The sequence below is a fragment of the Rhinopithecus bieti genome, unplaced genomic scaffold (assembly GCF_001698545.2).
Source record: "Rhinopithecus bieti isolate Rb0 unplaced genomic scaffold, ASM169854v2 scaffold_6789, whole genome shotgun sequence".
Taxonomy (NCBI): domain Eukaryota; kingdom Metazoa; phylum Chordata; class Mammalia; order Primates; family Cercopithecidae; genus Rhinopithecus; species Rhinopithecus bieti.
The window spans coordinates 397,886-411,331 of NW_016805235.1; the positions used below are offsets into that span (position 1 = coordinate 397,886).

The following is a 13,446-nucleotide window of genomic DNA, read 5'->3' on the forward strand; positions in this document are numbered from 1 at the left end:
CAAGATATGGGCTTTGTAGAACAAGGTCATGAAGTAGAATGACATGATAGACATGAGAGGATGGGGGAGGGGATTATTAATAATGATGTTTGGTCCCCAGAGCAATAGATGGCTGTCACTGTCTTCACATATACCAGTTAAAACAACATGAAGCTGAGGAAGCCTGTGAAATGTTTTCTTCCTTAAAATTAATAGAATCATGGAAGGTAGATGTAGAAAATCAAATAATCTGCTACCTTTCAGCGTTCATAAAATAACTTTCAACACACATTAAAAGTGTTTTGTGAACAAAAGGCTTCAGTGATAGAAAATGTGCTGGGAGCATGCTCTTCCCCTCCCCATCTGCCTCCTTGGGACACTCTGCTCTGTTGCATAAGAGGATTTAAGTCAAGTTCTGAAGTCAGAAAGTCCGTGCTTTTTTGTTGTCACAGCTTTTCTTACCCCTTACTTGATCTCAGAACAATTCGTCTCTGAACACTTCAACTCCCCAAGGAACGAGAACTCTGCAGAGAGTCAAGGCAACATCTGCTAACCCTTTTGCTTTAAAGATGAAGAGGGTGAAGTCCAGAGCCAAAAGAAAGTAGTCTCTTCTTATTTACAATTTTATAATCTACATGCTAATTAATAATATGAGAGATGAAAAACATGTTTTAATTGACCTTTTATTGCCAATGCTGTCCTGCCTATATTGAGGGCAGTGGTGGGTACATAAATGTAAAGGGAATAAATCTGGAATGACCAAAAGGTTATGACCACAAGGGTCATAATGATACAAGACCACCAATCCCAAGTCCTTGCCTTGGTTGTCCTAAGTCCCTGAGATCATTTAAGTGGCGTGGCACTGGCCTCTTGCCTTCTAAATAGCTAGGAAGCTACAGGAAGAGCTGCATCCCTTCATTTCAAGCCTCGTAAATTGTAAATCTTGAGAGCTCCAAGGACAGAACCGCAAGCCCACAGATACCACACACTTAATAAACATGAAGAAGCCCATTAGAGATCACATCTTTTTAAAAGTATATTTCTCAATGACTGAATTCTAAAAGCATTTGAATTCTATTCCATGGTCTTCATCTGATATCTCTACAAATAAATAATTTCATTCATGCACATATATATGAATGTTCATTCAGATTAGGAAAAAATATTTATTATGTGCTTACCTGACTGAAAATGAGTGAAATACTCCCAGATTTTGCCCTAAAATGCAGATAAAAGTCATTAAATATATACAGCTTTTTGGTTGAAGTAAAATTAAACAGTGGTGAAAATGTCATACTTTGTGAAGTGTCTATTGGCTCCATTTTCTCCATGCTTTCCTATTTTTACACAGTCTCTCAAAGGAATCTGTATAACATTGAGAGAAATATTATAAAAATCAGGAAACGTAAGACGTACACAAAAAAATTGGAATGTTTCTGTTTGTATTTAAAATGTGTTTACCTTGATGATGGGCTGGGATATTGCATCTGGTTCAAAAATCGCTGATTTTGAACATATTTTTAAGGAGCCTCTGATTTTCCTAGGGATCCAAGTACAGCAGATTGTTTGATGAGCATAACAAAAATCACAAGACAATCATAGTACATTTTAATTAGAAAGCAGGTTACTAAAGCATCGCATAATAAAAGATCAACAATGCATATAAAGAGAAACTCTCTATTTTTAGATTAACTGGTAAAACAAAACACAGAATAGTGGTTCATACTGGCATTTACAATTCAAATGTTAGAGATTTTTCAAGTTAACTTCTTTGATTTATATGTGTATCTCCATATAGTTTACAGTATCTATTGGCTAGAAACTTAATGTATCCAAGAAACATCACATTGAGAAATAGTCTTACAGACTGAAAATGCTTACACTCACCCCACCCCAGAGTAACACTGCCTGCTCTTTTGTGTGCAGTAAATGTTTACTTTAGCTTTCTATTTTCAGTGATCAATATATATGTACTGAATAGTTGAGAAGCCCCATCCTACTGAAGGTCACGATTTAGTTTGCAATTCTTTCTCAAAGGGTTTTTGAAATTTTATGTCATTTCATATCATTTTTCCAAGTTGTTAACTGCATTTATTTTTCAAATACCCAAAATTACCCAATAGTAACATAAAAACTTTTATGAAATGTCTAAACATACACAAACAGAATAGAAAACTCCCATGTACCAATGGCCTAGCACTGCAATTGTCAATATGTGGTCATTCTTGTCCTGTGTATAACCCCGAGACCCTGCTGAATAACACAGAAAATTACTGACATCATATACTTTATCCATAAATACTTTAGCAAAAATCTCTGAAGACAAGCTCTCTTAATAAGTGACCAATCATGAACACACTCTAAAAAATTAATAATTCCTTAATGTTATCATGTATACAGTCAGTGTTGAAATTTTTCTATTTCATAAATGTGTTTTCATAGCCAGTTGCCTCAAATCAAAATCCTAACGAAGTCCATTTTACATTTAGTTGACATGTCTTTTACGTCTCTTAACCTAAAATAATTTTCCCACATTATGAATTTGGCTGAATGCATCACTGTGGTATTCTTCCAACCTATGCATTGCTTCCAAATTATTTATAAGATCTTCCGACAAGAATACTTTCAGAGGTAGTGCACGGGTTCTGCCTTCGCATCCAGAGGCACCTGGAGGATCAGATGACATCAATCTCCATATATCCATTACAAAATTTCCCAGCAGCTTCTCTCACCTAAAGGTTTTAGCAGCCATTGAAAATTACTATCTAGATCAAGGGCTGGTAAACTTTCTGTAAAGAGCCAGACAGTAAATATTTTTGCTTTGTGGGCCATGTGGTCTCGGTCACAACCATTCAACTTTGCCGTTATAGGGAAAGCAGCCACACACAGTATGTACACAAATGGGTGTGGCTGTGTTCCAGTAAAACTTTAAAAGAACAAGTGGCAGCTCAGATGTGGCCCAAGGGCTGTAGTTTGCCAAGCCCTGCTGTGAATCCATTCTTTCATTAGGCATTGAAATTTTATCATTCCTTCTGTGTTATGAGTTAGAATTTGTCAACAAAGAACAACTTTACTTATCAGCAATTTGGCTCCCTGAAGTACAATTTGTACAAGGAAAATAACAAAAATGCTTTATTCTTTACCTTTATCAAGTGTCACGAAAATGTGTTGTTGTCTTCCTATCCTTTGAGGGTAACTGATTAAGATTATACATACACACACACACACACACACACACACACACACACATTTATAAAATTACGTACTCATGAATTTTAAATTTATGAAACATTTCAATCCACTGCAGAGGTTATGATGTTTTGATGCTTACACTGTCCCATTTTTGGCCCAGTGTTAGCCTCTTTTACTTGCTCCTGCGTCCTTTTAATTCATTTACAGTAGTCTTTGATACCTTCCTAACTTGCCAGTATGACAGGATGTCCCAGGTTCATCTCACACATTTCCTGCCTCTGACATAGAATCAGCCATTTCTCCAAAGAACCCCCATCCTTTCAGTGGGAAGTGGTATTAAGAGACCATATTCTTGGTGCCAATTGCTACTGAGTTATTTCTAGACCTTTTCAAATGATAGGGATAAGAAATACTGTCATTTAAAGAGAAAAGCAACACAAAGATGCCCACTCTTACCGCTACTATTCAACATAGTACTGGAAATCCTAGCCAGAGCAATTTGGCAAGTCTCTGTTTGCAAATAATAGATTTCATATATTTAAAAAACCCTAAGGATTCTACCAAAAAAAAACTATTCAAACCAACAAACAAATTCAGTAAAACTGAAGAACACAAAATCAATAGACAAAAACCGGCATTGCATTTCTATATGCTAACAATGATCTATCCAAAAAAAAATTACAGAAACAATTCAATTTATAAAAGCACCAAAAGAAAAATAAAACAGGAATAACTTTAACCAAGGAGGAAAAAATCTGTACACTGAAAACTACAAAGCACTGATAAAAGAAACTGAAGTCGACACAAATAAATTGAAAGATACCTGGTGTTCACAGACTGGAAGAATTAACACTGCTAAAATGTCCATATTTTCCAAAGCAATCTACAAATTAAAAGCAAACCCTATTAAAATCCCAATGGCATTTTTAACAGAAACAGAAAAAAAATTAACATGGATACAGAACCACAAAATAAAATACCCAAAGCAATCTGTTTTGCTTCATTTTAAGAAACGGGATCTCACTCTGTCGCCCAGGCCAGAGTGCAGTAGCATGACTATAGTTCACTGCAGCCTCAAACTGGGCTCAATCAATCCTCCTGCTTCAGTTTTCCGAGTAGTTGTGACTTCAGGTGTGCACCACCTTGCCCAGCTAATTTTTAGTTTTTTGAGAGATGGGGTCTTGCTAGGTTGCTCAGGCTAGTCTCCAACTCCTGGCCTCAAGTGATCCTCCCTCCTCAGCCTCCTGAGTAGCTGGGATTACAGGTGCAAGCCACCATGCCCAGTCCAAAGTAATCTTGAACAAGAACAAAACTGGTGGCATCAAACTACCTGGTTTCAAAATATGCTACAAAGCTACACTAATCAAAACAGCATGATACAGCCATACAGACCAATGAAACACAATAGGGAAAACAGAAATACATCCACATATATTCAGTCAACTAATCATCCACAAAGGTGCCAAAAACACACAATGAAGAAAGGGTAGTTTATTTAATAAATGGTGTTGAAAAAACTAGATATCCCCGTGGAAAAAAAATAAAAGTGAATGCTTACCTCATCCCCTACATAAAAATCTACTTGAAATGAACTGAAGACTTAAATGTAAGTCCTGAAATTGTAAAACTGCTGAAAGAAAAAATAGGGAAAAGCTTCTCAACATTGGTCTGGGCAATATTTTGGACATGACTCCAAAAGCATAAGCAATATAAGCAAAAGTACACAAATGGGATTACACAAAACAAAAAGCTTCTGTACAGCAAGAAAAATAAATAACAAAGTCAAAAGACAACCTATAGAATGGGAGAAAATATTTGAAAATCATTGCCGGGCGCGGTGGCTCACGCCTGTAATCCCAGCACTTTGGGAGGCTGAGGCGGGCGGATCACGAGGTCAGGAGATCGAGACCATCCTGGCTAACACAGTGAAACCCTGTCTCTACTAAAAATACAAAAAATTAGCCGGGCGTGGTGGTGCGTGCCTGTAGTCCCAGCTACTCGGGAGGCTGAGGCAGGAGAATGGAGTGAACCCAGGAGGCGGAGCTTGCAATGAGCCAAGATAGTGCCACTGCACTCTAGCCTGGGTGACAAAACGAGACTCCGTCTCAAAAAAAAAAAAAAAGAAAATCATACTTCTGATAAGGGGCTAATATCCAAAATACATTAAAAACTCGAACTCGACAGTATAATAAGAAAACAAATAGCCTATTAAAAGACAGGCAGAGGATTTGAATAGACACTTCTCAAAAGAAGACATACAAATGGCTGGGTGCCGTGGCCCACGCCTGTAATCCCAGCACTTTGGGAGGCCGAGGCGGGTGGACCACATCAGGAGATCAAGACCATCCTGGCTAACACGGTGAAAACCCGTCTCTACTAAAAATACAAAAAAATTAGCCAAAAGTGGTGGCACACACCTGTAGGCCCAGCTACTTGGGAGGCTGAGGCAGGAGAATTGCTTGAATCTGGGAGGTGGAGGTTGCAGTGAGCAGAGATCATGCCACTGCCCTCCAGCCTGGGTGACAAGAGTGAGATTCCTTTTCAATTAAAAAGGAAGAAGAAGAAAGAAGAAGAAGAAGAAGAAGAAAGAGAAGAAGAAGAAGAAGAAAGAGAAGAAGAAGAAGAAGAAAGAGAAGAAGAAGAANAAGGAGAAGGAGAAGGAGAAGGAGAAGGAGAAGGAGAAGGAGAAGGAGAAGGAGAAGGAGAAGGAGAAGGAGAAGGAGAAGGAGAAGGAGAAGGAGAAGGAGAAGGAGAAGGAGAAGGAGAAGGAGAAGGAGAAGGAGAAGGAGAAGGAGAAGGAGAAGGAGAAGGAGAAGGAGAAGGAGAAGGAGAAGGAGAAGGAGAAGGAGAAGGAGAAGGAGAAGGAGAAGGAGAAGGAGAAGGAGAAGGAGAAGGAGAAGGAGAAGGAGAAGGAGAAGGAGAAGGAGAAGGAGAAGGAGAAGGAGAAGGAGAAGGAGAAGGAGAAGGAGAAGGAGAAGGAGAAGGAGAAGGAGAAGGAGAAGGAGAAGGAGAAGGAGAAGGAGAAGGAGAAGGAGAAGGAGAAGGAGAAGGAGAAGGAGAAGGAGAAGGAGAAGGAGAAGGAGAAGGAGAAGGAGAAGGAGAAGGAGAAGGAGAAGGAGAAGGAGAAGGAGAAGGAGAAGGAGAAGGAGAAGGAGAAGGAGAAGGAGAAGGAGAAGGAGAAGGAGAAGGAGAAGGAGAAGGAGAAGGAGAAGGAGAAGGAGAAGGAGAAGGAGAAGGAGAAGGAGAAGGAGAAGGAGAAGGAGAAGGAGAAGGAGAAGGAGAAGGAGAAGGAGAAGGAGAAGGAGAAGGAGAAGGAGAAGGAGAAGGAGAAGGAGAAGGAGAAGGAGAAGGAGAAGGAGAAGGAGAAGGAGAAGGAGAAGGAGAAGGAGAAGGAGAAGGAGAAGGAGAAGGAGAAGGAGAAGGAGAAGGAGAAGGAGAAGGAGAAGGAGAAGGAGAAGGAGAAGGAGAAGGAGAAGGAGAAGGAGAAGGAGAAGGAGAAGGAGAAGGAGAAGGAGAAGGAGAAGGAGAAGGAGAAGGAGAAGGAGAAGGAGAAGGAGAAGGAGAAGGAGAAGGAGAAGGAGAAGGAGAAGGAGAAGGAGAAGGAGAAGGAGAAGGAGAAGGAGAAGGAGAAGGAGAAGGAGAAGGAGAAGGAGAAGGAGAAGGAGAAGGAGAAGGAGAAGGAGAAGGAGAAGGAGAAGGAGAAGGAGAAGGAGAAGGAGAAGGAGAAGGAGAAGGAGAAGGAGAAGGAGAAGGAGAAGGAGAAGGAGAAGGAGAAGGAGAAGAAGAAGAAGAAGAAGAAGACATACAAGTGGCCAACAAGCATATGAAAAGATCCTCAGCAGCCTTAATCATCAGAGAAAAACAAATCAAAACCACATTGAGCTATTGCCTCACACCTGTTAGGATGGCTATTATCAAAAAGCAAAAGATAACAGACGTTGGCAAGAGCGTGGAGAAAAGAGAACCCTTATATACTGCTGGTGGGAATGTGAATTGGTTTAGCCATTAAAGAAAATAGTACAGAGGTTCCTCAAAAAACTAAAAATAGAACTACCATACTACCCAGCAATCCCACTTCTAGGTATACATCCAAAGCAAATGGAATCAGTATGTTGAAGATGTATCTGTACTCCCATGTTCATTACAGTATTATTTACAGTAGCCAAGATTTGGGGTCAATCTAAGTGTCCATTGATAGATGAATGAATAAAGAAAATATTATATATATGAATATAAAACATATAAAAATAAACATATATACATACATACAATGGAATATTATTCAGCCTCAAAAAAGAAGGAAATCCTGTTACTTGTGGCCATGTGGATGGACTTGGAGGACATTATGCTAAGCAAAATAAGCCAGCCACAGAAGGACAAATACTACATGATTTCATGTAGAATCGAAAAGAGTTGAATTCAAAGAAGAGACTAGAATGGAACTTACGAAAATTCCTTAGGTGGGAAAGCTCAGAGCTTTGTTCAGACAAGAATAAGTTTAACTTTACGAAATTAAAGGGGGTACGGGTGGAAGAAAAGGGGAGATGCTGAGCAAAGTGCACAAATTGTCCATTATCCAGGATAAGTTCTGCAGATTTAATGTAGAGCTATTGACTACAGTCCATACAGGTATCATACACTTGAAATTGGCTCAGAAAGTAGATCTTATATGTTCTTACTCCCACACACACAAAAGAAGGTACCTGTGAGGTGATGGATATGATAATTAGCTTGATTGTGGTCATCATTGCACAATGTGTATATATATCAAAACATCACATTGTATACCCTAAATATATACAATTTTTATTCATCAATTATATCTCAATAAAGCTGGAAAAAAGGAGAAAAGTGCATGAAAAGGGCTTTATTTCTTGAATATTATGTATATGTCTCCTTTATACTGGAAAATCTGAGTCTTGGCTATACTTATTCAATTGTTTTATCCAATTATATAATACATGTACATGTGTGTATAAAATAGTTACAAAATAATAATACTAACAGTATACTATTAACAACAATATTGTTACTTGGAAGTTTACAATTACTTTGCATTCTTTTTCAACTTCTTTGCAATTCTGTTTCATTTTACCAGAGCTACACAGTCAAATTATTATTGTAAAGTTGATTAAAATAATTTTCTGTGGCTAACTTCAACTTTATAATTAAATTCATTTGTTTTGTGTCTTTTATTTTTTAATATTAGTTGTAATAAATAGAAACAGAGTTTTGCTATGTTGACCAGGCTGGTCTCAAACTCCTGGCCTCAAGAGATTGTACTGCCTCGGCTTACCAAAGTGCTGGGATTACGAGTGTGAACCACCACGCCTGAACTGTTTCATTTTGTCTTTGATTTTTAGGGTTTACTGTTTTTTATTTTTATTTATTGATTGTTTGATTTTTGAGACAGTCTTGCTCTGTCACCCAGGCTAGAGTACAGTGGCGCAATTTCGGCGCACTGCAACCTCTGCCTCCCAAGTTCAAGCAATTCTCCTGCCTCAGTCTCCCAAGTAGCTGGGATTACAAGGGTGCGCCACCACACCCAGCTAATTTTTGTATTTTTAGTAGAGACGAGGTTTCACCATATTGGCCAGGCTGATCTCAAACTCCTGGCCTCAAGTGATCCGCCAGCCTTGGCCTCCCAAAGTACTGGGATTACAGGCATGAGCCATCACACCTGGCCTTACTGTTTCTTTTTAAATTTAATTCTATATTTAAAATCTACAAAAGATGGCCTCTCAGCCTTTTAGCTAGGATAAAGTGTAGTAAAAATCTATAAAATATTTATATGGTTCCAAAACAAAAGTTATAAAATAAGGTACATTTGGAGAAGTCCTCGTTCCATCTCTATATTGTTCTCCTGATCCTTCCCCTCTTCTGTGTAGATAACCATCTCCACTACCTTTTAGTTTTGCCTCCGATTTTAAAACATAATGATAAAGCTGCCCCCTTCTTACAAAAGTAGCTTATGACACACAGTATTCTGCCCCTTGCTTTTTACACTTAATACATGTACAGATCACTTCACAGCATTACAAACAACTTCATTCCTTGTTGAACCTGCATAGTACTCCATCATATGGCCATTCCTTATCAGTCAGTTCAGTCAGTCTCCTGTAGGACTGTTCCTAGTCTTTTGCTAGTACAAGTAGTGCTATAATAAACAACCTTGTGCATATGTCCATTAATATATTTGCCAGTGTCTCTTTGAAATTGTATCCTAGAAGTAGCAGTACTAGATCAGTAGGTTCATGCACAAGTCATCTTACCAGATATTACCAAATACATCTACATGGGGCTGTACCATTTTGCCCTAATAGTTACTTTAAAATTATAAAAACAGGTTTCAGTTTGCTACCTGTAGCTGTATTTTAATAATAAACAAGTACATTTAATTTTAAGCAAGGCATTATAATGATATACAATAGAAGAATGTTGGAAGGAAAAAAGATACGGAATGAGGGAAAAGAATATGAGCAAAATTCCAGGGATAAGAAAGCAAGGTGCTGTGTTCAGGGATGAATAGTTATCTAATTTGATTGAACGCCAAGGAAATAGGTATGTCATAAGCTACCAAACAAAAAAACCAAGTAATTTTTACTTTAGCTTGTATTTAAACAAATACCACGTTTTTTATCCTTTAAGGATAAAACCTGAAGAATAATAAAAATAAATGGATTTATCTACTGTCAAAGAATTTTCTAAGTTATGGCTTATAGTTGTTAAGTAACCTCCCAAAAGGAAATCATTAGCAGATACATTGTTGCTGGAACAATTTTCATCTTAGTTAATTATAAGTTGCCATTTTAAGCAAACAAAAAGCTTCATTACACGCTTTTGTACATAGCTTTCAAAAGGTAAAGTCAAAGAATCTGTTTTTGTAGTTATGAGTAATAGTTATTAAGATATTGAGAAATCAGATCTTGCTTCTAGTTCAAATCGCATTATTCATTTTGAAAGTGCTGATTTTATACCACTCTTGTGGCTTATAATCATTACTTTATAACATTGTCACCCAAACAACTGAGAGCAAAAGATACTGCATAACTATAAGAGGGATGCAAGAAAAGAAAGATGGGATAGATTGGAGTCCGATCAAGCTTAAGATATCCACAACCCCAGAATTAGAACAAATGCTTTTCAGCTTTGAAAAATGTTTCAAATTACAATTACAACTTTTAAATACACTCTTCTCATTACTTCCCTAATAAGAGAAAAGATGAAAAAAACTTCATGGGAGATAAAATAATAAACATAGCAAAACTCTCCAAAAGACTCCCCTGGGTTACAACCTCCAATAAAATCTAAATAAAATTTACTTTAATTTTTTTAAAGCCTAATTTTTTTCTTTAGTTAACACTTATATGATCACACATTTAACTTTAAAAGTATCAATATCAGAAAGGTTTGTCTGTCCATGGAGATATCGAAGCTTCCTTACCTTTCATGGTGACTGCCCTTGTGCAAAATGTGATTGGCTCTATGCTGTTCAAAGTAGTACTCCTCCAAGTTAAGCAGCAGCAAGGAAAATCTGGATTCGGGGGGAAAAAACATCTTTCAGTTTATTTTTTAGTAAGTATAAGAAGGCAATATATTTAAAATGCCTGATACCAAAAAGTTTTTCCATTCATGAATTTAACTAACACTTATGAAACATGTTATGAAACATGTGTATCACGCCAGGCAATCCTCTCTACCCAGTGGCAAGAAGTACATAGATGGGCCTGCCTTGTGTCCAAATAACTACTATGGCAAAAATAAAATCGCTCACCAGGTGGACGTACTACTCTTTTACAGAAACCCTGAATTTTGTGAAGTTAAACGCATCCTTACCTGAATAAAGCTCAGAGCTTTCCCACTTAGGAAATTTTGGTCATTTGTTTCCCCTGACTGAACAATGCTAGGCTTCCCCACCTCTTCCCTGCCATACCCCCCGCCGCCCCAACATCTGTCTCATGGTTATCTAAGTTACTCCCACAAGACCACATGCCTCTAGGAGACAGATCTTTTTTTTTTTTTGAGATGGATTTTCACTCTTGTTGCCCAGCCCAGAGTGCAATGGCGCAATCTCGGCTCACCATAACCTCCGCCTCCTGGATTCAAGTAATTCTCCTGCCTCAGCCTCCCACGTAGCTAGGATTACAGGCATGTGCCACCACACCTGGCTAATTTTGTATTTTAGTAGAGACGGGGTTTCTCCATGTTGGTCAGGCTAGTCTCAAACTCCCAACCTCAGGTGATCCGCCCACCTCAGCCTCCTGAGGTGGTGCTGGGATTACAAGCATGAGCCACTGCACCCAGCCGACAGATCTTTAGATATTCCCCTGGGATAACCAGCCCATGCTGTCTATATAATGGGTGTTTAATAAGTAAAATGAGTAAACCAAACTGAATGGGATGGAAATATAGTTCTTTTAAAGTTGTAAGTGATTTAAACTTTTAAAACCAGAGAAGATATTAAGAAAAGTATTAATTTTATTGTATGGCTACAGCAACAAATACATGACAAATAAGTGAAAACAGGCATTTTTTTGTTTTGTTTTGTGATAAGGATCAGGAAACATCAATGGTATCTAGAGTTACAGGCAAAAGCTTTCATGAAAAGTGTGGGACTTGAGATGGACCTTAAGTTCCAGTGTGTTAGAGGAAGAAATTTACATTAAACATGGCAGATTACACATATATGTTTATTTCCCTGCCTCTCAAAACACCACTACAATGTGAATAAAACTATTTTAAATGGTAAAACCCACAGGCTAAAGCAAATTGGAGAGATATTAAAGCAGAGAAGAGATGAACAAATCTGTGAGAAATGGAAAGCAGACGGCGGGGAATAAGCAGTGCTCAGAAATCAGAACTTCAGATGCCTCAGAGAAGGCACCACTCAGGAGAAAACCAGTTCAAGTCACTGGACTTCCAAAAGTTCAGAAACTGCAGTATCAGGTGCTGGAGAGGATGTGCAGAAATAGCAAGGTTTTACACTGTTGGTGGGAGTGTAAATTAGTTCAGCCATTGTGGAAGACAGTGTGGTGATTCCTCAAGGATATAGAACTAGAAATACCATTTGTCCCAGCAATCCCATTACTGGGTATATACCCAAAGGATTATAAATCATTCTACTATAAAGACACATGTACATGTGTGTTTAATGCGGCACTGTTCACAATAGCAAAGACTTAGAACCAACTCAAATGCCCATCAATGACAGACTGGATAAAGAAAATGTGGCACATATAGACCATAGAATACTATGCAGCCGTAAAAAAGGATGAATTCATGTCCTTTGCAGGGACATGGATGAAGCTGGAAACCATCATTCTCAGCAAACACAAGAACGGAAAACCAAACACTGCATGTTCTCACTCATAGGTGGGAATTGAACAATGAGAACACATGGACACAGGGCAGGGAATATCACACACGGGGTCCTCTTGTGGGGTGGGGGGCTAGGGGAGGGATAGCATTATGAGAAATACCTAATATAGATGATCAGTTGATGGGTGCAGCAAACCACCATGGCACGTGTACACCTATCTAACAAACCTGCACATTCTGCACATGTACTCCAGAACTTAAAGTATAATTAAAAAAAAAAAAAAAGAAATTGCAGTATCAGGTACCAGGAGGACAGGGTTTATAAAGCATGAGGGGTGATTAAAAGTAAATGAGGGCAGTGGCCCCCAATTCTTTTCCTGATGGGTTACCCCTACTGCACTCTGGCATGTGGTTTTTCTATTAANTACCTGAATAAAGCTCAGAGCTTTCCCACTTAGGAAATTTTGGTCATTTGTTTCCCCTGACTGAACAATGCTAGGCTTCCCCACCTCTTCCCTGCCATACCCCCCGCCGCCCCCAACATCTGTCTCATGGTTATCTAAGTTACTCCCACAAGACCACATGCCTCTAGGAGACAGATCTTTTTTTTTTTTTTGAGATGGATTTTCACTCTTGTTGCCCAGCCCAGAGTGCAATGGCGCAATCTCGGCTCACCATAACCTCCGCCTCCTGGATTCAAGTAATTCTCCTGCCTCAGCCTCCCACGTAGCTAGGATTACAGGCATGTGCCACCACACCTGGCTAATTTTGTATTTTTAGTAGAGACGGGGTTTCTCCATGTTGGTCAGGCTAGTCTCAAACTCCCAACCTCAGGTGATCCGCCCACCTCAGCCTCCTGAGGTGGTGCTGGGATTACAAGCATGAGCCACTGCACCCAGCCGACAGATCTTTAGATATTCCCCTGGGATAACCAGCCCATGCTGTCTATATAATGGG

The 13,446-nt window shown here is 38.8% G+C and overlaps 1 protein-coding gene across 1 annotated transcript in view; it reads right to left on the reverse strand.

Annotated features, from left to right (window-relative positions):
* NSMAF (neutral sphingomyelinase activation associated factor) overlaps nt 1–13,446 on the reverse strand; it is an 86,237-nt gene that overhangs the window by 58,458 nt on the left and 14,333 nt on the right. Inside the window, 4 exon segments of the mRNA XM_017871746.1 lie at nt 1,161–1,197; nt 1,277–1,344; nt 1,441–1,519; nt 10,616–10,705. Of these exon segments, the coding sequence (XP_017727235.1) occupies nt 1,161–1,197; nt 1,277–1,344; nt 1,441–1,519; nt 10,616–10,705 (274 nt within the window).